The following is a 27,532-nucleotide window of genomic DNA, read 5'->3' on the forward strand; positions in this document are numbered from 1 at the left end:
GTGTTTCAAACGATTGATTTCTTTCTTTTGCTGTAGAAGAGTTTCCTCGACTTCATTGATTTTCTGTGACTGAAGGTGGTGTTTATCTTCCATTTCCGGCTTGAATTTTGAATGAAATTTAGTCGTTAATATTTCATCTAACTGCCTTACTTGCTCCAATAGTATTGTACTATTTGGGTCGCTCAGTCGGCTCTTCAGGTCTTCACTTTTGAATGTAGATTTTACAGTCTTTAAAAGTAAGCACATAAAACAAATCTGCCAAAATAAATTCATTTTGGCACAAAACGTGTCGAAGTCAACTTCACTTGTCACAATCAGTTTAATGAAGATAATAGAGTGAAGGTTAAGTTCTATCTTAAAATGATAAAGACATAAATACATATAATACTTCTCAAATTTAGATCAACAATGTTAGATATGCAAATTTGCGTTTGCAAATTTTTTGTTTTTTCTTCCTCAGCGGGATTCGAACCCCTTGCTTCTGTGATATCGTAGCAACACCGCCTGCATTGGGTCCAGCGCCCTAGAACACTCAACCAACTATGTTATTTAAAAATATATCTTTCGTTTGTCCAGTAATGCCTTTCCTAGTCGGCTTTATCAAGGGTGGTAACACAGTTAATGACGTAAATTTAGGATGATAATGTTACTTACCATGCCGCCACATCAAATTTTTAATTCTTATAATATACGCTTCAACATATGACAATTTTATGACAGACACTAGCTATATTATACCATGCTACTATAGAAATATTAAACCCATATTGAACATCTTGATGTCGTTTTACATGGCCTTTATCTACACGTACAACTAGTCGCCTTACAGTATAGTCTATATGTGTTGAGGACAAAATTGAACAAATTAGAAAAAAAGTCTTGTGTAGTTACACTACAAATATACGTACATTGAGTACTTTCATATTTTGTTTGAGACTTAAGTATTAATTTCTATTAAATATTTTTTTTAATCTCTGTAATTTGAATTACATATTTAAGTTGTTTATAGACTTGGGACTAGTTATAGCTACTCTGTTGGCCAGTTGTCTGATTGACAATCATACCGCATCTCCTTATTTTCAAATGATGTGGACGCTTGTTTATTTTATTTTTACTATTTAAAGTGAGTGGGTTGTTTTATTAATGCATAGCCTCGAATCTCATAGAAATAAAACAATATGATCTATCTTAACTTGCGTTCTCGTATGTATAAGATGAGGATAACGAAATCAGAGATGAATATTTTAATTAGATTGAGAAATAGAAAAGTGTGAGAACAGTGAAAACTAGCATTTTAGAAACTTTTTTTTTAAGTGAATACAATTTTTGTTTGCAGTTATGCATTTTTTCTTTGAGTTGATTCAAGTAAATCAATTAACAAGCAGCAAATCATCAAAAATCAAGCTAAACGAACCTGATTCAACATAATAAACATAATATTGAACATGTTGAATGAGGTACATTTGCACCAGCGGGTACTGACGTCTAGTCCTATTTCTATATATGATCATCATTTTAGCGAGTGGAAATCTTAGCTGTTTGTAATGATATTTTCATAAAAAGAAAACTAGTTACCAAATAATTTGGTAGATTCCATAAATGTAATGTGTGACGGTTTCTGATGGTAGTCTACTGGTACATGTCACTGCATTTTTAAATAGCCCTGAATTCTTAAAAAAACGCATAACTCAATTTTATGGGCCAATCATCTGTATCATGAGATCTCATCATATCATATCACTCTATTAAAAACATTTCAAATTGCACTGACACCTCTCAATCTTTGAAATTCAATTTGAATATCAATTGTACATGTACATGCAATCTTATTAAAATATTGATCTTTGATTTCGTTATCCTCATATAATTATCCTTATATATAAGAGCACGCGAGTTACGATAGATATGAATTTTAATCAGATTGATGTACATGTATCAACATTGTACTTACTAGAATATATTCTCGCGCTTTATTGTCTGACTTTTGTATGATAACCACAGTAAAATGAAACAAGATGCAGCTACTACCCTGCTTACGAAGATACATTTTCCAACAACCACATGAAATCAACGTAAATGACCTGATTTGCTAAGTGAAAACATAAAATATGATGGAATTTGTCAATATATCACATTAACAACTTCTATAAACATAAAATTGACACATGACAGATCGGTGTTCGATCTCTTGTCATCCGATTGGCGTGGGTCTTGTAAATGTATTATTAGGTTAATTATTAACTGAATTAATATTTTTTCACAATATGCATAACAGATTTGTAACAGTTACTGTAGCATTACCATGCATTATCAAAAATGTGCAATATTTACAAGAATACAAAAGGTAAAGTAATCAAATCCTTGTATTAGCCTTTGACGACATCTTTTTAGAACATTGAGTAATTTGTGTCATAAAATTTTTATTGATATTGCATTTTTTTTTAAGATTTCTGAATATTCAGGCAATAACAATTATGTAAAAACACCTAAACTTGTCGAGACATTTGTAAACAAGTTATCTGAAGTTTTCTAATTACCCGTTGGCGTTTTTAGAACATATTGATTTACATGCAATACAATTTCGACTTTTTTCCGACTCACAACGGCTTACCTTTTCTCTTGCCTATTATAGTTTTCAAGTTGTCAAACTCATAAGTCACACTGCTTACCAAGTGTGAAGCAAGGAATTGACCAATTGCAATGGGTCATTTAACAATAATATCTTGATTCGCACTTCGCAAATAACTGGTGATTGCGAGTACGAATCGAATAATTATCAATTCAGGACCTAATGCTAACAGGCCTTGAGAAAACGTTTATAAGTAAACCTGAGATCTTTTTGTCCCCCATTTCTGTTTTAGGTTAAGAAAAATCTCTTATCAGCTGGTTTTTTTTTTGTTTCTTCTCACTGACCTTACTAAAAATGCAAAACATTCTAGTTATTTCTCAACTTTGTAAAAAAAAATAATACTTCAATTTTGCTATTAAATAAAAATTATATTTTATAAATTTCGTGCGTCCGAAGCTCTTTTCCAAATGTACCTTCACCAGGAACGCTCAACCCTAAACATGTAAAAGCCAGGTATGTATAAATACGTAGAAACATAAGGAGTGATATAATGAAAAGGGGCTTAATTCATCTAAGGTCAATTTTGTCTCAGCGAGTTGGAACCTTAGTGTCTTAATAATCATTATTTATTAAAAAAACATCAAATAATGAAGCGGCACTGGTACTCAGTAGTCTTTGACTATAATCTGTATGTTTTAGGGAGTACAAGGAAATATCAAATATTTAACAAAGAAAACTTGTCTAAGGATTATATATACAGTGACCTATTGTTGCTTTCACCCACGTTATTTGGACTCTGGTGAAAAGTTTGGACAATCATACCACATCTCCTTACTCTTATATATATAGCAACATAAGACAGCCTATTCAAAGAAGCTCTTGTTTCTCTGTCACAATTATTTTCATGAGATCTATTGTAAAAATTATTGTGGTCATTTTTGTTTGTGCTAATACACATCATATACACATGTATATTGTCTTAGCAGGTAATAAAATTAGTGTTTACAGGTAATAACTACAGGTGCCCGTAGGGACAATTATTTACTACCATCAAATAATAATCTGTAACCAATGGGGCGATTTTTGTCATGTTTGTGGTGGTGTTGTACTACGTAAAATTTTGATCAGGAAGATATCAAATATTTAGTGGAAATAAAATAGGACAGATATGAAACGTGGAAGCAGGTATGGACTTTTAAATATTAGTAATTTGATTTTCCTGGAATTTAATCCACTAATATGATTTTAACATTAAAAATTAAAAACGAGACTTATTTAGAATTCACTGTAATCTATAGGACATGACAGTTCCCAGCTCTTACCCTTTATATTAGATATTCTCGCCATCAGTTTTGAAATCACTAAATTTCATGATGATGCATCTAAAAAACAACTTATAATAGATGGCTACGCATTCATCAAGTAAATCGTATATTGTTAAATACAACATTTTTTAAAACTGTTTATCAAACCTTGACAATACAGGTCGAACTTATATATATATAAATTATATAGTAAACTCAATGCACTGAAGTCTTTAACATTGCGCTGATCTTCAAATGGGTTTCGTTTTCTCGTAAAGGAAGTAATTATTCCATAAACATATAGAAAGGAATATGGCGATCATCGAAGCACGCCTTCCATAATGAGTATTTGACAGCTTCCATGTTGGTTGCTGTTACATGTGGTAGTATGTTGATTTTACCAAGTTGCATATTTTATCTAAATGTTAAGAAATACCTCTGAATTTTTAGTTTTATGCAAATGTGTAAAATTCTTATTTTTTCAAGAAGTTTAAATGCAACCTTATTAATCATTTCTTACACCTTCTACACAAAATTGGTAAGCCTAACGTGTCTATTAAATTGGTATTTGACAGATAATATGAATGAATACAGAAATTGTCAAAATAGTTTACAGTTTGACGTCACACATAAATATATTTCTTAAAAAGAAAGAAGAATTTTTGTGACCTATCCTTCAGGGAATTATGTTAAACGATTTAATTAATCATTTGTCGTTTTAAACAAAACGAGATCATAACGTCAAAGTTTTATTATCCTTTGAATAAGAGTGAAATACACAATATGCGTCTCGAAAATATAACGAAGAAAGCGCATATAAAAATGATATATTGGGAGACCACTTGAACAACATCATCAACAACAAAAGTAATAATAATGATATACTTATACATTTGGTAATTTCTAAATTCATAAGCCACCCTCCAACATCTCCCTAAGAAATAAAACCCTGGCAAATATGAGAAACAGCATTTTAAGCCTACAGGTAATACAAATTGATTTTTTTTATTTGGCACCAAATAAAATTGAGAATGGAAATGGGGAATGTGTCAAAGAGACAACAACCCGACCATAGAACAGACAACAGCAGAAGGTCACCAACAGGTCTTCAATGCAGCGAGAAATTCCCGCACCCGGAGGCGTCCTTCAGCTGGCCCCTAAACAAATATATACATCTATGACAATGATTGCCAAAGGTTAAACACGATATTTCAACAAATAGCCAGTACTTTATGAATCACGAAAAGAGAAACCTTTAAACCATTATACTTAATAATATATTATACTGGAGTGAAATATCCCGGCTAATCTGGTAATATGATTGGTTCCGTTGACAGGGTATATGAGCCCATATCCCTGTTACAAAAAAAAAAAACAAACCCGAAGACCAATAAATGTTGAAATCAGGACACTCCAGTATAATGCAATTGTTATTCGGGCTCTACAGGGAATATAAACACTCAAGATCCCGAATAAAATCTAATGTCCTTAGTTCATGGCTTACTAGTATTATATAGAGTACCGGTACTTAAAACTTGTGAAAAAAGCAGTTATTATAATAAAAGGTGACGGATAAAGAAGGACTGGTGGCTTAAAAGATACACTTCCAATAGTATCTTAAACATCAATCTAGTTACACCCTCATGTTGCAAAACTGACACTGTAAAACGGTAAACAGTGCAGCAACACATCTGCATATAATTTCATAGGCATGTAAATCTTATAGCATTATTGGTCTACTAACTGAGATAAAATGGAGAGGATCGAAATGAAAAAAGACTAACCCCATCACATATTCATTTATCATCTTTGCTAGCCAATGGTTAAGATACCGGGCAAAGTAAGAAACCTTGTCAGTGGTTTTCTTATATCTGTCTTATTGTTTTGTTATTTGGGGAATTTGATTGATTGCAGGTATTCTATAGCGTCTGTTCAATTTATTGACATCTATTATAGACTCTGAACGAATTACAGATTGACCTAATGTAAAAGACACCTGATATTGTTGAAGACAGCATATTGCTCTCTAAATATATTTTGCTTGGCGTATACTTAATATCTCCATTTATTTATATGCTGAAAGATAGGGTGACCAAGTTAACTGTTATCTTAAAAGTACAATAATTGTTTAGAGAGAGGGTTTTTGGTAAGCCATAATTGGTCAAATGGTTGACATGATTGTAGTGTATCGAACATAATGATATTGGTACTGAGTATCATGATCCTGTTGAGTGTAAGTATCTAGGTAAATTTCATCTAGATGCTAACCTTCTACGTCATTTGGTCTCTGGTGGAGAGTTGTCTTATTGGCAACAATACCACATCTTCTTATTTTTATAACGCACATTATAAAACACCCAAAGCACTTTAATTATAAATGTGTCAGAGTGTTGAACTTAGTTTTCGTGAGTCTTTGATATAACATTAACGGTACCAACTTTACTGCACCAGATGCGCATTTCGGTGCATGCTTAAGTTATCTTCAGTGATCCTTGAGGCCAAAACATTACGTACAAAATAAGTACATATTCATTTACTATACTCGATATCAAAATTTTGAAATGTATAGGTTTATTTATACGTTGTTATGTATAAAAAAACAATATTATATATAGATTGCTTATTGAAAATATGAACATTAAGTTTAAAGTGACTTATAGGTCCAATAGGCCGGTGTAATTTATAATAATTATTGTATTAATTTATCAATATGTAATATATACACATGTCACTATAATAAATGATCTACTTACTTACTTACTTTTATAAATAAATTTATCATATACTTAGCATTAATATGATAGGTTTTGCATATGTGTGTAACGAGCGAAAGTAAACTAGCCATAAATTTACACCCAGGCTGATCTAGCAAAATCATTGGCAAATGGCAATCAAATAGATGTTATACTTTTAGATTTTTCTAAAGCATTTAATAAAGCCCCCCATCAAAGATTAGCTCAAAAATTAGATTTTTACGGTATTAGGAATCAAAACTTAAATTGGATAACAGATTTTTTATCTGACAGGCAACATCAGGTACTTTTAAATGGTGTAAAAATCTTCTAAATTAGCTGTTGACCCTGGTGTTCCTCAGGAAACAGTATTAGGCCCGACGTTATTTTTACTATGTATTAATGACTTACCAGAACATGTAACTTGCAATGCAAGACTTTTTGCAGATGACTGCTTATTGTATAGAAATGTGAATAATAACTCTGATGCACAATTACTTCAAAAAGATTTATCTAGTTTAGTGCAATGGAAACAGGACTGGCAAATGAATTTTAATCCTGAAAAATGTTATGTAATACATATTTCTGAAAAAAATAAACCTTCTGCTTTTGATTATATGTTGCATAATCATGTTTTAGAATCAGTAAAAGACAGTAAATACTTAGGTGTAACTATAAGCCCTGATCTTGACTGGGGAACACTTATAAATAATATTACCTGCTAGGCAAATAAAACCTTAGGTTTTCTTCGTAGAAAAACTGCACACGTAAGGTTAAAAACATTACGTACAGGTCACTTGTCCGTCCAGTCGTCGAATACTCTTCCCCTGTCTGGGATCCGTACAAAAAGCACCACATCACTCAGGTTGAGCAGATCCAGCGTAAAGCAGCCATATTTGTCTATAACGATTATAAAGGCAGAACACCGGGAGCAGTTTCCAACATGATAAATTCTTTACAATGGGAAAGTTTACATAATAGACGAAAAAAAGCTATATTAACAATGCTATATAAAATTAATTGGGGTTAGTAGAAGTTCCAAAGGACAATTTAACAAAATCTGATAGACGTACTAGGGGGCAACATAAATTTTATGAATTGATAAAATGTTCATATTCTGTCACATTCATTATAGAATTATATAATTGTTTGTGGATACAATGCCGTTTTTGTATTTCTCTTGTTACACAAGAAAAAGCTGCATATACAATTTGACTTATCAACAGATATCTAATCAGTTAGAAAATACATTGTAGTGCATAACTGCACATGGTTTGTTGTAAATATCACCATGGGTAGGCAATATATTCGTAAAATATTACCCCGAATGTAGAATATATAACAAAACTATGGATAGATTCTACAATCACGAATGACTAAAAAGAAATGTGGAAAATACGTCAATGGGACAGTCACAAAACGATCAAACAAAAAAAGAGAGTTAGAGGTCAACATACGGCCTACAACATTAGACACGTTTGTCAAGCTTTAAAAGAGAAGCGAAAGATACCAAGGGGATATTCTCCATATGCAGGCGCTGCTGGAAAGTTGCTACATAGAAATGAAAAGTTCACAATTGGGAAGCTGAACTCATCTCTTTTGTCGTAAAGTTTTACCCTCATTGTCAATTTCTAGATGTAAGTTTAGATATGAGACAGACTAAATTTAACAGTTTCTGTGGTATCCCCTTTATTTCAAGTTCAATTGGATAGATGCGTTCAACATAGTCACCAAACTTTGAATTATTTAATGAGTGGACATTATCTAAATAGCAGAACGTGAAGTTAAATCGTCCCGAATATGGAAAAGTTGTTATTACATTTATCAAGGACCAACCCAGATCTGTTATCAACAACAGATTTTAAATGTTAATTTTTCATCGATTGTTACATCACATAATAAGACTTTTCACCGAATCTTTTCCTTTTTTTAACTTACCATGAGCAACACGACGGATGGCACATGTTCGATAGAATCTGTTTACCCTTCCGAAGCACATGATATCATCCCCGGTGTGGTAGGAATTGTGTTGTTCAGTCTTTATTTACTAGGTTGTGTATTGCAGAATGATGTTTGTCGTTTTGAAGTTTTTCGGCATGTGTTGTTGGTCTCTATTCGACTTAAGATATTTGATTGTCTCTTGGGTATTTCCCGCGTCCTTTAAAAGCAACATTTAGGTGCAACTTATGCCTTCCAGAAACGCTTGCCAGTATTGCATGTATATAATAATATGACTTGTTCTCGTCATGATTCTGGTTGTCTTTTACAATTTTAGAATATTTTATTAATCAAAGACAGTCAGAATAACAATAAACCCAGATCATTGTGCAAATGAATTATATCCCTACAAAATATATCAAATACCATGTAAATAAATTGCACAAAGGTGTTTAATTAATTGCTATGAAATACATGATTCATGGTTAACTAGTGTAAACAACAATTTCTTCTACAGGAAAGCCTCCACCAAGAGGATGCAGCGTGAGAACGGAGCAATAGAACCGGGACTACTCAATTCTCAGATCGCCATTCTTTCAGGTAAAAGTTAGATTTTTTTATCGATTGTTTGCATTTTTTTTATTACTTTTCTATCATAATTACTTGTATCGGCACTAATTTTATGTATATGAATATAATGAGATGTTAGTTAAATATCAATAAGAGATCAACCCAACAATATAAGTTAAACAAAAAAAACAATTAAATAATCATTTTCAAATTTGAAGAACTACTGCAGCCTTTGTGCCATGCATATTCACATAGTTCATAAAAATGTCTGTTTAAACCATAACCCTTTTCATAATCGACAACCAAAATGGTATCGAAAAAGATGTAAACATGTACATATTCGCCATTTCTAAGTATGTGTGCAACAATATTTAGATTTATCTTCTAGTTATATAATTGGAATTTAGAATTTTTACTTTCTTATCCGGGATGTAATTACTTATGTAAGAAGAATAGATGTATAAATATTTGAATCTGATATATATATTTATTTCCCCATTTAGGTGAAATAAGTTGAAAACAAGTAAATATTTATTCATTCCTCGGTAAAGTCTTGTCTAGTTATCCAAATTGGATGATTGATAACGACTATTTTATATGATTATGATAACAACATCTTCAACTGAAATATGTTAATAGTAGTGGACCAAGGTCAAATTATTAAGATTACTCAGTACATACAGTTTACAGGACTTTCTAATTATATATATTTATAAATTTATTTAACTGGAATTTATTTTGCACAACAATTTTTTGACAATAACTTACAGTGACGATTTTAACAGCGTTTTGATATTTTTTAATTTATTTAATTATCATAAGTAATACTAGTATGTTAAATACCAAAAGTTTCTGTCTGCAGTAAATGCAATTAATATTTTGTTTTTGCACACATCTATATGTTTCCTCTGCTTTAGGTACCAGACTTATTTTGATAATCACGAAAGAAAGTCAGTGATACGAAAGCCCAACATGAAAGCAAGCCTAAATAACATCTAAAAGTCAATACACGGTACTCAAGGTAGCCAAACTTCCAGACAATATGCCAGATTGTAAAACAACTGAGTGCAGACAACTTGTGAAAGAATTCAACAGAAATAACTAAAATTTTATATTAGACACCAAAGTCCTAAATTAACAAAATGCATTAAACAAGGGCAACCACTTGCGAGGTTCCCGTTTTACGAATAGATACATAATTTTGCTATGTTTATTTGTTATCATTTAAAGTTTTGTGAGACATCAACCCCCTTAATGTATGTTCTTGCGTTGGAGAGGAACAGAATCTACACGATAAACGCACAATAATTACCCATAATGGCAAGGTCCTTTTAATACACACGGCAAAACGCAATTACACTAAAACAATAGTTAAAAATTGAAAAAAAGAATACAGTCAGACGATGTAAGTAATGTCAACGTATTCAATGCAAATAAGAGGACCTTTTTCTGTCCAGGGAACATATTTTTGCAAATGACCAGAGTAAGACTCGAACCCCTACCTAAGGAGTGTTATAATTTATTTACAAATCGTCTCGACTTGCGACAATTTAGAACTTTACATAAATATACTATTGACACTAATCTATTGTTTGCCATATAATATTGACCTCCAAATGTCTTTTTGTTTGTTTTTTTGTGTGTTGGATTGCTGTTTTATTGATCTACATGTATACTAACCTATGTTGTTATTCACTCTTATTTGTATTAAAGGTGGTACAGACTTAGCTGGGAATCCTTTAGTTACATTTCCTTTACATAGTGCAATAGAAAACAAAGACTGGGAACTTGAGGGCGCATGTAAATACCTTGTATATCTACAGGATGTCATTTTCTTAGTTATGAAGAGGAAAAGTGCTGCTTTTGTGGCAAATTTTAGACAGGGATGTAATGAGAATGTTATAACTGAGGTGGTTAAAGCTTTGGAACATCTAGAGGTGAATATCATAATAATTGTTTTTGAACCTAAATATTTTTCATTCTGTAATCTGTCTTATCTATTGGACATGGATTACCTATTGCGTTGGTCTACTTCGACAACTTATCTTAAGAAATATAAAGAGATACACATGCACTTTGTACACATATATAAAGGAAAATGAAAGTTTGTTTATTAAAAAAATTGTAAATGAAATAGAATTATATTCCAATATAGTTACCTAAGAAACAGTACTTCATTTTGGATGCATCTATTCCACGTAACTACAAATGATAACATTGTGATATATAGTTTTTGACATTGTTTACATATCGTTAACCAATTTGATCACTACAGATTTCGAGCTAAAGACTTTAATATTTGTTTCGTACTAAAATATGTCAAGTGCATGATAAAGTTTCAAACTAAATAGCAGAAGAGTTGATATTCCTGTAGTCGTGTAGTTATAGTTTATTTTACCCCACGCAACAAAAGTCCGTTTGGTATAATGTTTTAGACTCGTCCGTCCGTCCGTCCGTCAGTCGGTCCGTCCGTCAGTCTGTCCGTCAGTCCTGTTCTTGTCATCGCAATTCCTCTGAAACCACAAAACAGAATTTCATGAAACTTTGTAGATAATAAGGACATACTATGTACATGTGCATATCGACAGGAAATTATGATTCAACTTTCATCTAGGAGTTATGCCCCTTTGAACATAGAATATTGGACGAAATAAACTACCATAACAGTTTGTCATCGCAACTTCTTTGAAACCACACAACAGAATTTCATGAAACTTTGTAGACAATAAAGACAATAGATGTGCATGTCCACAAAAAATTCTTATCAGTTGACATTTTTGTATAAGTGATGAGTCTTTGAACTTCTGAATCTTGTGAGATTTTGTTTGCCCAGTGACAATGTGGGGGTATGGGGTATGTGAGCGTGCTCACAAAGGTTCTTTAATTTTACAGATTGAACGCCGAGGAGCTGTAGCAGCCTTCTATGTTGTCAAACCAAAGTCACGAAGCAAGACAAGACTTCTGAAAAGACTACTAGGTCTGAAATCACAGCGGAAGGATATAGTTACGTTTGGAAATCAGTTTAAAGTAAGATTTTATGTTGTATTACATCGGGATATAAGAAAGTATTAGGTACATGTATAATGAAATAAACTGATCTGCAGTATTAACAAAAATAAACTGATCGATGATTAACATGTAACGTAGAAAGGCAAAGTATAGAACATTCTTAAGAGACTGCACCGTGTTATGTTTTATCATACAAAATTAATGCAATAAACACACTTCATATGTATATCATAGATATTCAGGAATAAGAAGATCACATATCATCTCAATACACAGGCAACAAATTGAACAGAAACGTATAATGAAACATTTCCATAATTCTAAGCAATAATTAAGTTTCCCCCTTTGATATGTGGAGTCCCCCCTTTGATATGTGGAGTTATTTATGGTTAGTGTGGTCATGAATTATGTATAATGTGGTCAGAATAAAGATTCCTTACGTTATTTCAAGATACTCCTGTTCAAATTAAACGGTAGACCCTTCCTTTTATATCATTTCCCCGATGTAATTATAAAGAATTGTGCACCTCAGGAGTATGTGTAGTGCATGTATAGCTTTGATATAACTAGATTCTTCATTAAAGACCTAAGAAAATGATATGATGGGTTACTTTTTTAACTCTGTGGAAGTAACTTCAAGTCCAGAATGACAGACGGCTAAACAAATTATGATAAACGTATATTCTACAAAAATATTTCAATTATTATGTACAATTGTAGAAAACTTTATGAGATACGTGGAGACTAGATTCCAGGATACTTAAGCAACATCATCCAAAACATCTTAATCAACTTAGCAATTATAATACTTTAAACTTAGTATCTGGGTTTATCTGGAGTTAACTCGCTTCGTCAGAGAATAAAATAACATTTCCTTACTTGTTCGTGTTTAACTTCGATTATAATATCATAGAGAATATGTATCTTTTAGATTAAATTTAAATATAGGAATTGACCTTACATCTTACATGGCTTAATTTTTATAATATGTCTGTCGTTTGAAAGTACTGGAGAGAGAAGCAATAATAAATTCGGTTTTCTTTATAATAGTGCAACTTTATATTTCATTCTTTGATACTTTGGTATTTTACATAGTTTATTGGACGCCTATACTTCCATGTTGGAAATGTCATAGTTCGTTTTACAATCTATGAACACTCAAAGTGTACTATATCCTATCTAAAGTTCTGATATATTTCCAGTTAATGGTATTTGCATGACTACTCCTAATTGCTTCATTTTTTATTTTGTTGTAGCTTCTAGTCGGAAGTAGAACTGTGTCAAAACTTATCATTTTAATTAACATGTGTATTATCTTTAGTTCAATATTCTTGTGTTACACTAAATACAGTCAAAACGTTAAAGTTTTAAATGGAAATTACATTAATATTCTAGATAACACAAAGTTAACTGTATGTAGTAAAATTCAAGTTTGAAGTTAAAGACCAAACAGCCTATTGTTGATGCGCATCAACTAACGCAACTTGGTAGTGACATAAAAGCTCTATGACGTTGTTTCTAGCCATGAAAAAAACGTCAAATTATAACGTCCTATTTCGCGTTTTTCACGGATTTCAACATGGTGTACGCTTAAAAAACTACGTCTGCCAAGAAAAGTGGAATTAAGCGTCGCACTGATACCTAGAAGAAATTAAATACAAATGAACACAAAAGATACTACACTATCTGTAACCTCCGTTCTAATAAAAATAATAATAAAAATATAAATTTTGAACTCGGCTTTTTGCATTTGCGCCGATCTGCATTTCATATTTTTCTTTCATCACTTGCGCCGATTTTGTCTTTCATTTGCGCCGATTGTGTACAGGTAGATTATAGGTGAAAGCATATTTATCATATACACCTCTTCCGTTAGCAAGTTGTACATATGTTATGAATTGTCAATTATAACATGTATATAACTGTTGTCCCCTGCTCACAAAGGGGAGGTGGGAGTAGAATTTCGAGCAGGATAAGTCAATTTAAGAGATATTTGTGCACTCTGTTTACATCCACTAAAATCACGGAGTAAAATTCTATTTACAGCATTTCAAAGCACCACAATAAAATCCATAAAAATGTAATACTAGTACAATGAATTATTATTTTGTCGAGAATTTATATGCCACACATCTGATATATTTTTTTCTTGTCATTTTATCTTTTCTATACTTGTTGTACTTGCCAATAACGAAGTCCATCTTTTCTTTCTTGTGTCAAAACGAAGTTCTCGAACAATATGACCAAAATTTTCTTAAACATAAGGGAACACTATTTATATCCATATATTACCATGCAATATACATTCTAGGTTTACTACATGTACATGTGTTTACTCGTATAGCAAATAAAGTATCGGGGCTAGTGATAAAAAAATAAAATAGGCGCTAATGAAAGAATCAAATCGGCGCAAATTAAAGATTGAAATTTTTTTTTAAATCGGCGCAAATCTCGTACGCCCGTGTAACTTTACACTGGTAGATTTATATGACTTACGCTTAGAATTTTAACTTAATATGTGATTTTCAAAACTGAGTTTTCAGAAGGTTAGGCCGATAAACAATACTTTCAAGAAGTTTCGATATACTGGCAACGTATGCATGTTGAGATTAACTTATTTCTTTAAGATTCTCGTAAAATAATGGTGATCTTGCAATGAAGTTAAATTTTATCTTTACTGCTTAATTGACAAAATCTTATAGTAAAAATAAAATGATAAAGGTTCATTGTCTTTTGTCATTCGATTCATTTCAAATTGTCTCAAGGAGAAATGATAAAGATTTCGCCTGATCTCACAGAAGCTTACGGCAAAAAATATAAGAAATTAATATACTCAGTGAATGTGAATTAAAATAAAAATTTACGGTTTTTAAAACTAAACTTGTTGTAAATTTAACTTATGACAAAAACAATTGCTTCAAGAATAAGATCCAACATAAAATTTCTCAATTTCAAAAAGCTACAATGACCGGAAAGATTGAAAACAAATTTCGATTTTCAATGCCGGCAATCTATACATACAACCTTGTCTTTGTTTTAATTTCCAAAATGAGCTATTTAGATTCATAATATTTCATCCTGTTTTGAGAAATACTTTATAGTTTTCAACGGAAAATTATTTCTTAGATTCTAAATCAATTGTTGAAATAAAAACTTATTTGTATTTTATATCTACTGTCTCGTTTATTCAAAACACGTGAGGTAGTAATAACGGGGATCGTATTTTATGATAGGTTAAATGGATGTAAAACGTTTTAGAATCAAAAACTTTAATTTATATATTAAAAATTTTATACCTATAATTTTAATTTTCTTATATTTTAAATATTCAGTAATAATGAATCCACAAACTAGATGGAATAATTTGCATACGCTCGTCTTAGTCGGGACACATAATGGTATAAAGAAGTCCGTCCGTGCTAATGTCTGTCCGTCTGTCAACAGTAGCGAAAGAGTGAGCTAGAGCGAAGTTCTGAAATTGACGCGACAAAAAAACCCACACATCTAGTCTAATATAGTCAAATAGTCTGTAAGTTAGCCAGTGTCATCTTTCATTTCTCTTTTTATTTTCAATGATTTTGCTAATGAGAGAGAGAGAGAGGACAACAACATACTTTCCTTTCTAAAGCGTCGTAAAAGGTTATTTCGAACATTTTTTTTTATTCCGACGGATGGTGTTTCTGAAGGTTAATTTTGTGCGGCAACAACATCATGAGATCTGATACTGATACATACATGTGATCTCTCGTATTACCGGATAATAAAGTAGGTGAATAAAGTTGTTATTATTGATTCTTGAAAATTTAAATGTGGGTTTCAAAAGTCCAATTTGCAATTTTTTTCAAACAGTGCGCCAGCAAGGAAAACTTGTACTATGACGTCAGATTCGATGTTCTGAAGAAAGACAACTCTTTTCTTCAAAACGAACGAGAAAAAAACATGAAAATTAATCATAACTTTTTTGAAAGGTCGGTGACATATACATTTTTTTGCTTTATTTTGAAGAGTACACATGGCACTTTCTTTCTTGAAATTTTTATGAAAAAATCACTGGTAGATATTTTTTAATACTTGAAACGTTTTTCATTCTTGCGTTTTATTTTTGGCGGGAATGAAATAAATCATATTTTTTAAGATCAAAACAATAAGAGTCTTAAACTCTTGAACCTGTATTTGATAGACACAAATCTACTGTTTAACATGAAACAAGAATTATGCTTGTAGGTTTGATATAATGGGATTTTTTGAGAGTTTAAATAACAAGCAAATATCATGTTAATATTCGGGTAAACACGAAACTGAGGTTGCTATAGTGACAAAACTAAGTCGGTGACCCCCAATTTTTTTTCTCATATTTTGTTCCTCAAATCATGAAATACCTTCACACAAAATTTTAAGGAAAAATCACTGGTAGAACTGAATAGGCTGTTTGGTCTTTAATTACATGTATACACACACATATATATATATATATCAAGAAGTTTTAGTTGTTGTGTAGCTGGTCATCCGGATCATTGTAATACAGATGTTTTATGTCAATGTTGTTGTTAACGATGCGAGTTTTTTCTTGAATAACTCCAGTGTGCTGGAGACCAAAAGTTTAAAAATACAAAAACATAAAATATTCAAAAAATATCAAAATCAAAATGGTTCTTACAAAAACATCGTCTTATATCAACTGTGATTGAAAGAGTTGATAACTTAAGGTCAAATTACAATAAACAACGGTAAAAGGTTCAAGTCTCAGATTTTTATAAGATTTTGCACACTTCAGTAACTGCGATATGTCAAACTAAAACTAAATATCGAAAAAAAAATATATAGTGTCCATTTTTTAAAGACATTATTATTATTTAATGAACTTTTTCAATATACATGTACATTTGTAAAGAAAGCACGTAAAATCGATTAAAATTGCCTTAACTCATAAAATCTCAAAATCCAATACAAACATTGTACATGTATATATTTTTGATACATTGTTGCTTCATAAATTTCTTTTTTATTGATATAAAATAATCATAGGGTCACCGACAAAGAACTACAGGATACAAATATTACAAAGCACATTGTATCATAGTTCATCTTAGTTTGCACTGTTCTATTTTATAGACTGTTGTTGTAAAAACACTTGTTGAGCTTTCTACACAAATTGAACCAAAGGAATTAACTACAGATTATGGAGGCCACCTTACATACGACCATGATGCTTGGATCTTTCTTCACAAGGTAATTCTGTATTACTAAACTGTGTGAATTGCAAAGTCGCAATCATGTTCACTTGAAGAAACAACATTTAACTTGCAATGTTAAGATATCAAAACACGTTTTTCATTTAAGAAATGACAAGGTAGGAGTGTATCAGAACTGTGTTACAATAAATTAAATATCCCCAAACAGTGATCTTTCTGAATTGGAAATTATCGAGTAATCTCCAAAATCGCAGTTTGAGTCACGATAGCCTCGTATTAACTCACGTGCATGTGCAAGAGACAATGCTAATGACCTAGGATAGATATTAGCAACAGGATACTACACTGTAGTAAGTGCAAATAAATGTCAAAACAATCATTCCTTTGTATCTTAATCGTCTTTCATTCATACGACTCCCACATTGTATTAAGTTTTATTCGGTCAATGTTACTCAATCGTATGTTTCCTGTGGAATATATTGAGGCCTTGTGTTTCCTTATTTTTTTTTATTGGCATGAAGGTTGTTCTCCGACGTACTATTTTTACTTTTTCTCTACTGAATTTTCTTTATTTTTTCAGTTACAAAGTAGTTAAACACAGAGTTGGAATGTAATTTTTAAGTAAAAACATTACGTTATTCTGTTTATGTCTTTTTTAGTTGTCCGCCCGAACTTCCGTTGTCAGTTTCCTTGTTTTTCCGGAAGAGTACCACCTACGTATTGGTGATTTGTTTTTGTTCTATGAAAGACATGCATGTACCACTGAGTTTTTTTTTTATTGTTTTCAGATATATTGATTTATCCTTTTATCATTAATGTATATTTACCTCCAGAAAAGAATGTGGACAGTATCATATGTCGATTTGTTATTATCTTTAGTAAACTATGTATACCAGCACCGAAATAAATTTATCCATTAGACTAATAAGTGTAACTGTAAAATAATGAAAATAGAACCCCATTTAAGTTAGGATTATTGCTGTTTACTAAAACAAACCGTGAACGAATAGAAACCCTCTGCTCCTTAACTGTCAACTCTTCAGATTTTGCACTCAGTCTCTTATAGAAGTGAAATTGGTTAATTGGTCGACAATAATAAAACATATATAAACATTTAACTGTAGTACAACTGACTTCTCAAGTAATAATAAAATAATTCCGTTGGCTTGTCTACAGATAATTAGTACCTGTCTTAATTTTGTTTGATTTCATGGACAATAACATTTTGTAGAAAATTCTACCCACACTCGCCCAGTCTGAAGATGTTAAGGACAGACTTTATGGTGTCAAAGACAAGGCTCTGTTAATGGCAGATTATGATACAATCAGTCACACAGCTGATCTGCTAAAGACACTCCACTGTGAACTTGAAGAGCAGTTCAATTCATTGATACGGTAAGTGGTGTTGTTGCAAATTTTCAGAATAAAAGATAGTGTTATATTTAGTGAGTAGTTCCAATAGCCATTTTCGTGGGGTTTCCTGATTTCTGTAAGATGACAAAATAGTTTGTAAATATATAACATTTTTGAAAAATAAAAAAAAAGAAACTTTTAATTTCAATTGGTGGTCAATTGCACATTCAACTATATAAAATTTGTTTCAGTTAAACTTAGCTAAGATTCATATCCCTTTTTACTTTCATCTTTCTTTCATAGCATTTCTCTATTCGTAAGCAAATTGTAAAACGTCTGCATGGTCATTTCATTCATTAGTAGTTTAATTGTTGTGCGTGTTGCTTTTGTCTCGTATACCGGTAGATATAGGAAGATGTGGTATGAGTGCCAATGAGACAACTCTCCATCCAAGTTACAATTTATAAAAGTAAACCATTATAGGTCAAGGTACGGCCTTCAACACGGAGCATTGGCTCACACCGAACAGCAAACTATAAAGGGCCCCAAAAAATTACTAGTGTAAAACCATTCAGACGGAAAAACCAACGGTCTAATCTATATAAAAACGAGAAACGCAGTTCCTTTATGTTTCGTATCACTCTCATTGCTATATATTTTCCTTATTTATTTCGTCTCATGTTAGCACATTGTTTTTTTCTGATCTTGTACGTAGATTAAAAATTAAAAGAACACTTTATAAATTTTATGCATTTGAAGCGTTTTACTAAGGAAACTTTTATTGTAATGATGATCAATACATTTCCCACAATGTATACATATTAATCAATACATGTCATTTCAACACGTCTCTTCACTAACGGATTTGTCGTAATTTGTCGTCAAAAACGTGTGAGCTGTTTAAAGTCGTAAAACTGCAAACGTCTTCTAGCAGCAAGAACTTCAGGGTATAATAATAATAATAATAATAATAATAATAATAATAATAATAATAATAAATTCTTTATTTAAAGAGGGTAACTCAATTAGAACTAGTCTAATTTTCATTGAGGCCCTCAAACAAAATAAATGTATACAGTTAACATTCATACATTAAAATACAATATATATTACTAGTATATACACAATTCAATCATTCAAAAATACAAATGGCAATAATTGATAAAGTTGTGATTAAGTTTTCATATTCTAACCATAAAAGAAAGAAAACAAATTATACGACTTGCATAGAATTTTCAAGAAAATGCGGGAAGGAAAAATACGCACCCAGGTACGATCTAAACGGGGAAGTTATATCTGATGCCTCGTGTCGGTAAAGTACCACGCTTCCTGAGCGTTTAAGAATCTTTTCAAACGTCCTTTGATTTGTCCGTAGGTGTTGCACTGCAAAATGTCTGCTCCTCCGAAACATACCCTCTTTGACAAGTCCAATGTCCTGCTCTTCATTTAGGTGAACTCGCTTTACATAACCTATATTATGGATTTATGTTTTAATTTATTTTGGACCTCAATCTGCCAGAAAAAGTCGCAACTCGGCGTTAAGCAAACAACTATCTACAAATCAATAAATCAATCAATCATCATGCGCTTCTTTTTCCCTTACTTTAAGGGAGACGGTAAAAACTGACATAAGAGGGCAAAATGCATGATTTTTGTGAAGAAGTGGTGTAATCTTTTTAAAAAAACAGACAATTTTCATGTCATTGTCTTTAACATAGTCATTCTCTGATCAAGCTAGTTTAGTTGGGAGGCTTATTATTACTTGTCTAAGATACTAACTATTAAAATAAACAAATAATGAAGGTCAATGTACAGTAAATTGGCTATGTCACAGATTTTGGTACAAGTTTGCATACAACTTTGGCTCGTTGAAATATAAACGAAAATCGAAAAAATAAAGCATTAAATTCTTTTATACTCTGAAATATTACCGAATTAATTCTTTCAAAATAGATGCTCATTTGTATAGAAAGCACATAAAATTGATATTCATAGAATTCTGCACATTACTATAAATTCGACAACTTAGTAGTCGGATGAACAATACTAGCTCTTTATTTTTTTATGTAGTATATCAACTCTGTTAGGAGTAAACTTAGTAACACAGAAGACATACAGCTGTAATTACAGAACATTGAGCAACTCGATAATTTAGCATTTGACACCATTTTCGGTTTTTGCCATAGTATTCACCATTACATGTTTTGCTAAAGTCACGAAAGAATAGAAGGAGGTGAAATACTAAAAACATCGTCATTGCGATCATTACTATTCAGCGACTCTTTTCACAAAAATCTTACGATTAAAATTGATCGTAAGTTATACTGAATTGTGTATGACTTACGAGTATTTTTCCTCTTAAAATGTTTTGTGAAAAGAGTCGCAGAATTTCATTTTCCCTTTTTTACAAAAATGTATGAATTTGTGAATTTGTTTCCCTTAAAATTAAACAAGTTACTTGTATTGAAAAGGCGAATAAGTTTTTTTGAGATTCACGAACTTTTTGACAGAAATTTGTTTTCAGAGGTAACCAATATTTGCTTTGTAAAAAAGGCAGGTTTTCCGAAAATTGAGCACTAGTATGTCACCACGATGAGAGGCATGTATTGACACAAAGCTTTCAAAGCTCTTAAAACATTTCACTATCGTAATCGGACCAAACAAGGTTTAAAAATTGCAATACAAAAACGTGTCTGCAGATTCCAGTAGCATATCGTATTTACGCATCGTATTACAATGAAAGGTAACAGTGACTGGTCCTCCACCAGTACAGTCCTTAAATCTTATTTTGAAACAAATAAAGTCTCCGTAAAACAAGAATGCCTATAAGGAAAATATATATTGAATAACACTTTGTTAGTATAAACTGTTTTGCAATATCTAACTAAAAATGCAAATTCATTTAACACAAAAGAGGGACGAAAGATACCAGAGGGACAGTCAAACTCAAAGATCGAAAACAAACTGACAACGCCATGGCCAAAAATAAAAAGACAAACAGACAAATAATAATACAGATGACACAACATAGAAAACTAAAGACTAAGCAACACGAACCCCACCAAAAACTGGGGGTGATCTCAGGTGCTCCGGAAGGGTAAGCAGATCCTGCTCCACATGTGGCACCCGTCGTGTTGCTTATGTTATTACAAATCCGGTAAATAGTCTAATTCGATAGGTCACATTCGTGAAAAGGGAAGGGTCTTGTAGTTACGACATAAGGAACATATCCAATATCGTCTGTGAAACGGTTATTCCATAACGGTCAACCAACTCGTGATGGAGTCCGTAAAATTTACGAAGGGATGATTTCAACTTCACCATTTGGAACTCTTGGTTTAATAGCTTCCTTGTGAGCAGCAATCCTCTTTCAAGGAAATCATGATAGGAAATACAAGCCCGGGAATATCGTATCAATTGGGAGATATATACTCCGTATGCAGGCGCTGCTGGAATGTTGCTACATAGAAATGGAAAGTTCACAATCGGGAAGCTGAAATCATCTCTTTCGTCGTAAAGTTTTGTTTTCAACCGACCCTCATGGTCAATTTCTAGATGTAAGTCAAGATATGAGGCAGACTTAACTGTATCTGTAGTATCTTTTATCTCTAGTTCGATGGGATAGATTCGTTCAACAAAGTCACCAAATTTTGTATTATTTAGTGAGAGAACATCATCAATATAGCGGAACGTAAAGTTAAAGGATATTGCTAACTTCTTATCTTTCTTCCTAAGAAGTTCCTGTATGAAGTCAGCCTCATAATAATAAAGAAACAAGCAATTTAGCTTTATGAAATAACGTGACCCCAATTTCGTTTTTGTTTGTACATTAAATGTAAGACTGTGTTGTATGAATTCTACATCACAGTGCCATGTTATCACATTTTGCTCTAAATAAATGATGAGAGTCGACAAAGCCTATCCTTGTAAAACAATCCAATGCAGGCATAGTAAAGCAATAAAAAGAATCAAGTAGATTAATTTTCAAATAATTAAACGCTATTCATCAAAAAATGAATTAAATACAAGACTCCGCATCCGTTATATGTATTAAGCGTATTTCAGTTTTTATCGTAAGCTGATTTTGTTATTCATTCTGTATACCATTTGTTGATGCATTTTTTCATAGAGTACAATCAAACACTGACTTTACTGAACGTTTAGTCATACTGATTCATAGAATACCATATAAAATATGAAACATTTATAAAAGCCTTTTACAAATTAACAGAACGTTAACGTAAACAAGACAACAATGAAAAACTATTTACGAATGTAAAATAGATTTTAAAAGGTCACCATTAGACATTAAAAATAAACAATTAAAAAATATCCCCGTGTCTAGACATATTGAGAATTAACTCAATAGCGGTTATCACAGATCTGAAAGTAACAGCAGATTCTTTAACGGACAAAGGAAAACTTAATGTATTAAAAAAGTATTAAAAACCGCACAGCACTAATAAATCCAAACCACTTCATACATTCATAATATTGATATTACAGTAAAACATCTAGAATTCTAAATACATTAGTTTTAGAACAACGAAAGAACAGATGAAGCATGGGGCCATATATCAAGAAGATATAACTCATAGTTGCTGCAAAAATGTTACGAAAATGTCATATATGTGCACAATATTTTAAAGATATATTTCTTCGGATAACAGGAATTACTAAATTGAAAGAAATGAAAACGTGACACTCAGTATGGCACAAACAGATGAATCGTAATGCTTTTTTCAAGAGTTTACGACATGGTGTCTTTTTACTTTAGATTATTGATTACCCTTTTTTTTCATATTACTTTTCCCCATGTGTACGAGGAAACTTTCAAGAGGGGAATGGAATACGATTATTGTCTGGCAAAAGTAAAAATAAACAGTTAGGAGTAGCGTACCCAAACCAAATTGTTTAACGCACCAAGCTTTATGTTTTGTCCTGCATGATACTTACATTTGTCAAAAACCCGATGAGTGACGGACTTGTGGTCATAAATGAGGAGTACATATAGGTTGGTTTATTTTAACACCATATGTTAACTATACCTTTAGTTCAAATGTCACAACCGGATATTCCTTCGTGTCAATAGCATTAAAATAGAACAGAAGTTTGAAGAATTTGATAATTTGCTACTGATAACATACATCTTTATATAAGACATCTTTTATGGTCTCATATCTAAATATATCAATATCGAGATCTCAAAATGAAGCTATTTTGGCAGGTTTTGCAGAAATATTTGATATATTGTATTTGGCCTGTGTGATTCAGTAATTACACTATGGGAAGTCATTAATTTGGGGATTTAAAGAATATAGAAAAGGTGGTCAAATTCTTGTGTTTTATTGTTCCCTCGCCTACTATAACGAACACAGGATAGGATAGCAGTTTTATTGATAGATATTTGATTAAATCACGGTTAACTTTCATGCATTTACGTACATAACTTTGTGTTTTCCATGAATATGCAGACACAGTGATATAGATTTAACAGTTGAAAAATGCAAACAGACTTTACATCACCTTGATGATCCAGACGAGGACAGTCCAATCTCAAATGTTCACCCAACACTAAGAACACAAATAGTAACGCAGATCAGAAATGCATTTACAGATCTCTCTTCAACACAAGTAGAATTAGAGGTTATTTGGAGGTCAGTTGATGAAGGAATAAGAAAACAAATCAGCTTGAAGGAGAAGAAAGAAGAAGCAGACAAGGTAATAATTCTGTTTTAGCTAATTGATAATTCCCCCGACCAGTTTTTATGCCCCCTCTGTAAGTTATCGGGACATTAAGTGTTACCCTTGACCGTCCTTCCGTCTTTCCGTCCGTCCGTCCAATTTTCGTTTGTTAGAATCATCGGAAATGTTCTGTCTAATCTCCTACTGGTTTCACTGTTTGATACATATATACATGACAAGTATACATATATAAAATTTATAGACTAAAATAAATTAAATCTTTAGCATTAAAAATTGTTCCAATTTCAAATCGTTTTTAACAATATAGTTTAATGTAATCACATGTTCTCATTACAATACATGATTCTGAAAGCGTTTACCTCATGGTAAATTCATCTGCACGCACCGACATAAAAATAAACAGTTTATTCTACTCTGATGTAAATGTAGGCAGCAGTAGTTTATTCATGTTCAAAATTACGAAATTAAGTGGATACATCAAACACAAAGAACTCCAAATGAAGCGTGACCGGTTGTGTCGACATGGTAAGCCTTTCTGCTATTCGTGCATCACCCGCCATGCGAATCCACAACATGTAACAATAAAAAAGAAATTGGTAAAATTACAAATCATACGACATTTTTGGTATCCAAAAGTCCAAAACCGCGAAAACATGTCTTAAAAGAGTCTGGAACTCATACCACATCTTCTTATTTCTATAGACATATCGCATCGGTCAATCAAATCGTGATGATGATTGTAAAACGTATTTAGTGGCGATTTCACTCCTTTATCCTCATAATACTGTTGGATCATTTTTTGTGGAGCACATCCCTGTTAATAAAGTCCGCACAGTGTGAAAATACACTAGCATAACGTATAAATTGACGCCATATGATGGAGATGAGGGTATGTTACCGCTGAGCAATAGGAAGGTGAGAATTGGAAAGTCGAAATCATCACTTTTGTCATAAAGTTTAGTTTGAAGTCGTCCATCTTCTAGTATGTCAATATTGAGGACTAGATCAACATATGAAGCAGAACTTCTAGTATCGGTTATACCCTTATTCTCAAGTTCACGGGGGTATATGAGTTAATCATGAGACAATACGGGGAAAGACAAATACACAGTCAAAAAAACAAAAATATTAACGTAGTAATGTAATGTATTGTTTTGTGTATTGTTGTCCTGTCTTCATCGTTGTATGTGTTTTGCCATTGCGTGTTTTTATTGTTCCTTTGGTATCTTGTGACCTTTTGTACCATAGTGCTTGAAAGTGTAATTGTAAAATGCAAAAAAATTACATAATATGTAATAGGTGTAATACCACCAAATCATTGTACCTCACATCCGGTTGCATACGAAAAAGGATCGAAAAAAGATATTCCCTTGTATTTGATAGTTTTAGGAAATTAATCCTATATTTCATTGAAATAAAAAAAATATGAGTCATAAACATATCTGGGGTGTTTCAAAGCACCATTCTTTTTTTATTTGGTGTTATATAGAATATTTTGGAAACTTGAGGTTACATGGCTACTCAAGCTTGTACACAGGAAAAAAGGGGTGTACATTTGATTGGTTAACTTCTAGTGATAGTTATTTTCTTATATGCAATGAAATGTTATGTGAAATTTTGTTTGTAGTACTGGACAGGATAAAACTTTACTCATGCCCAGTATTTCTTTATTTGAAACAAAGATAAATTCTGCACAATGTTTTGAAAAGTACAAATTTAACAAAGACTAATAGGGGAAACAATGGTGGGTGGTATTACACCTATTATGCTATATTTGATTTGTTTCAGTTATGTATGGAAATAACAGAAAGGTACTGGCCTTTGATGGTACAACATCCTAACATAGGCACAAATCTTAGTCAAGCAGAACTCTACAGAACTCATTTTAAATCCTTACTGTATGACCCGGCGAAGGTACGTTTGATAGGCATGAATATCATTCGTAAGCTTAAGATAATATATATCCTAAGATACATGACGTATCAACATCAAGTAATGAGAGACACTGTGAATAGACCAGAATCATAATGGCAAATAAATTCTTCACTTGATGCTACAATTAAAGATTAATTTCTACTGAATTGCATTCTGTTGCGAATGAAGTTTTTATCAGGGCTTATTTAGGGAAACAATTCAAATCTTTTAGTAAATTATTCGTAAAACTGACAACAGGAATCCCCAAAAATGTCGAGGAATGATATGATACGTCACCACTGATATACCATTTTCAATTATTCGCTCTGAAATTTGCTCATATTTATAGCAGCTGTCTGTACTTACATGTATTTTACTATTCCGAATTTTGTTAAAACAACTATCAATGGCAAACAACTATATGGAAAAAAAGAAGAAAACATGACGGTAGTTAAAATGCACTTTTTAAGATTGTACAATAGAAGATGCGTTCTCAATTGAAGTACAGCTGTAAACTAAGAACATGAAAAATAAATAATAACCAAAGATAATCAACAATAATGGGTACACGAATATGTTCATGCAATTTTGATTACAAATTATTTTTACCATAATCTAACACAATATTCAAAATGTTACTTTAGGAAATAATAGCAGATGCTACCGGAATTTTGGAAACACTGCAACGAATGGACGTGAGAGATATTTCTCAACAAGATGGCATCAAAACTATTGTCGAAAGACTGACAAATACGATCCACCCCTTTGCCACTCAGCTTAATGAAATAAATCAGATTTATGTAGAAATGCACGTCTTTTTTCTCGTGTATGAAAAGGTATGTACTTATTCATATTATAAAAAAGTATTAACAAAAATACCGAACTCCTAGGTAAATTCAAAAAGAGGAAAGTCCATAAAAATATAAAACCTGACAAAATCAAACGCTTCACAATATCAACCGACGGAACGAATGAATAAAACCCTGTCATATTCCTGACTAGGTACATGCAATTATATTACTACTAAAGGTAAACGACTTTATTGATGCAAAACTGTAAAAACCCTATGGCAACATTTAAAACGTCTCGACTTGAAACAAGTTGTTAATAATTTAAAGACGAATAGAGATATGCCATCAATACGAACTATTTACAACAAACACATTTACCGCACACAATCACTTACGAGGTCCTTAACTAAGAGCAAGTACAATAATGTTTAAATCGTGTTTTTTTTATATTTGT

The 27,532-nt window shown here is 31.9% G+C and overlaps 1 protein-coding gene across 5 annotated transcripts in view; it reads left to right on the forward strand.

The window, feature by feature from the left end:
* Window positions 1-3,609: 3,609 nt before the first annotated feature.
* LOC127705300 (uncharacterized) overlaps window positions 3,610-27,532 on the forward strand; it is a 34,080-nt gene continuing 10,157 nt past the window's right edge. For 4 of the 5 annotated variants that reach the window (XM_052209615.1, XM_052209616.1, XM_052209619.1 and 1 more), the window contains exons 1-9: window positions 3,610-3,754; window positions 9,061-9,143; window positions 10,827-11,050; window positions 12,006-12,140; window positions 17,235-17,351; window positions 18,546-18,709; window positions 24,142-24,388; window positions 26,162-26,287; window positions 26,932-27,123. In XM_052209615.1, coding sequence (XP_052065575.1) covers window positions 3,738-3,754; window positions 9,061-9,143; window positions 10,827-11,050; window positions 12,006-12,140; window positions 17,235-17,351; window positions 18,546-18,709; window positions 24,142-24,388; window positions 26,162-26,287; window positions 26,932-27,123 — 1,305 coding nt within the window. In that variant the 5' untranslated portion in view covers window positions 3,610-3,737. Of the gene's footprint in view, window positions 3,755-9,060; window positions 9,144-10,826; window positions 11,051-12,005; window positions 12,141-17,234; window positions 17,352-18,545; window positions 18,710-23,265; window positions 23,682-24,141; window positions 24,389-26,161; window positions 26,288-26,931; window positions 27,124-27,532 lie in introns of those variants that run through there. The other variant, XM_052209620.1, reaches the window with a different exon arrangement.

Source organism: Mytilus californianus, unplaced genomic scaffold, assembly GCF_021869535.1.
Source record: "Mytilus californianus isolate M0D057914Y unplaced genomic scaffold, xbMytCali1.0.p SCAF_6, whole genome shotgun sequence".
Taxonomy (NCBI): Eukaryota; Metazoa; Mollusca; class Bivalvia; order Mytilida; family Mytilidae; genus Mytilus; species Mytilus californianus.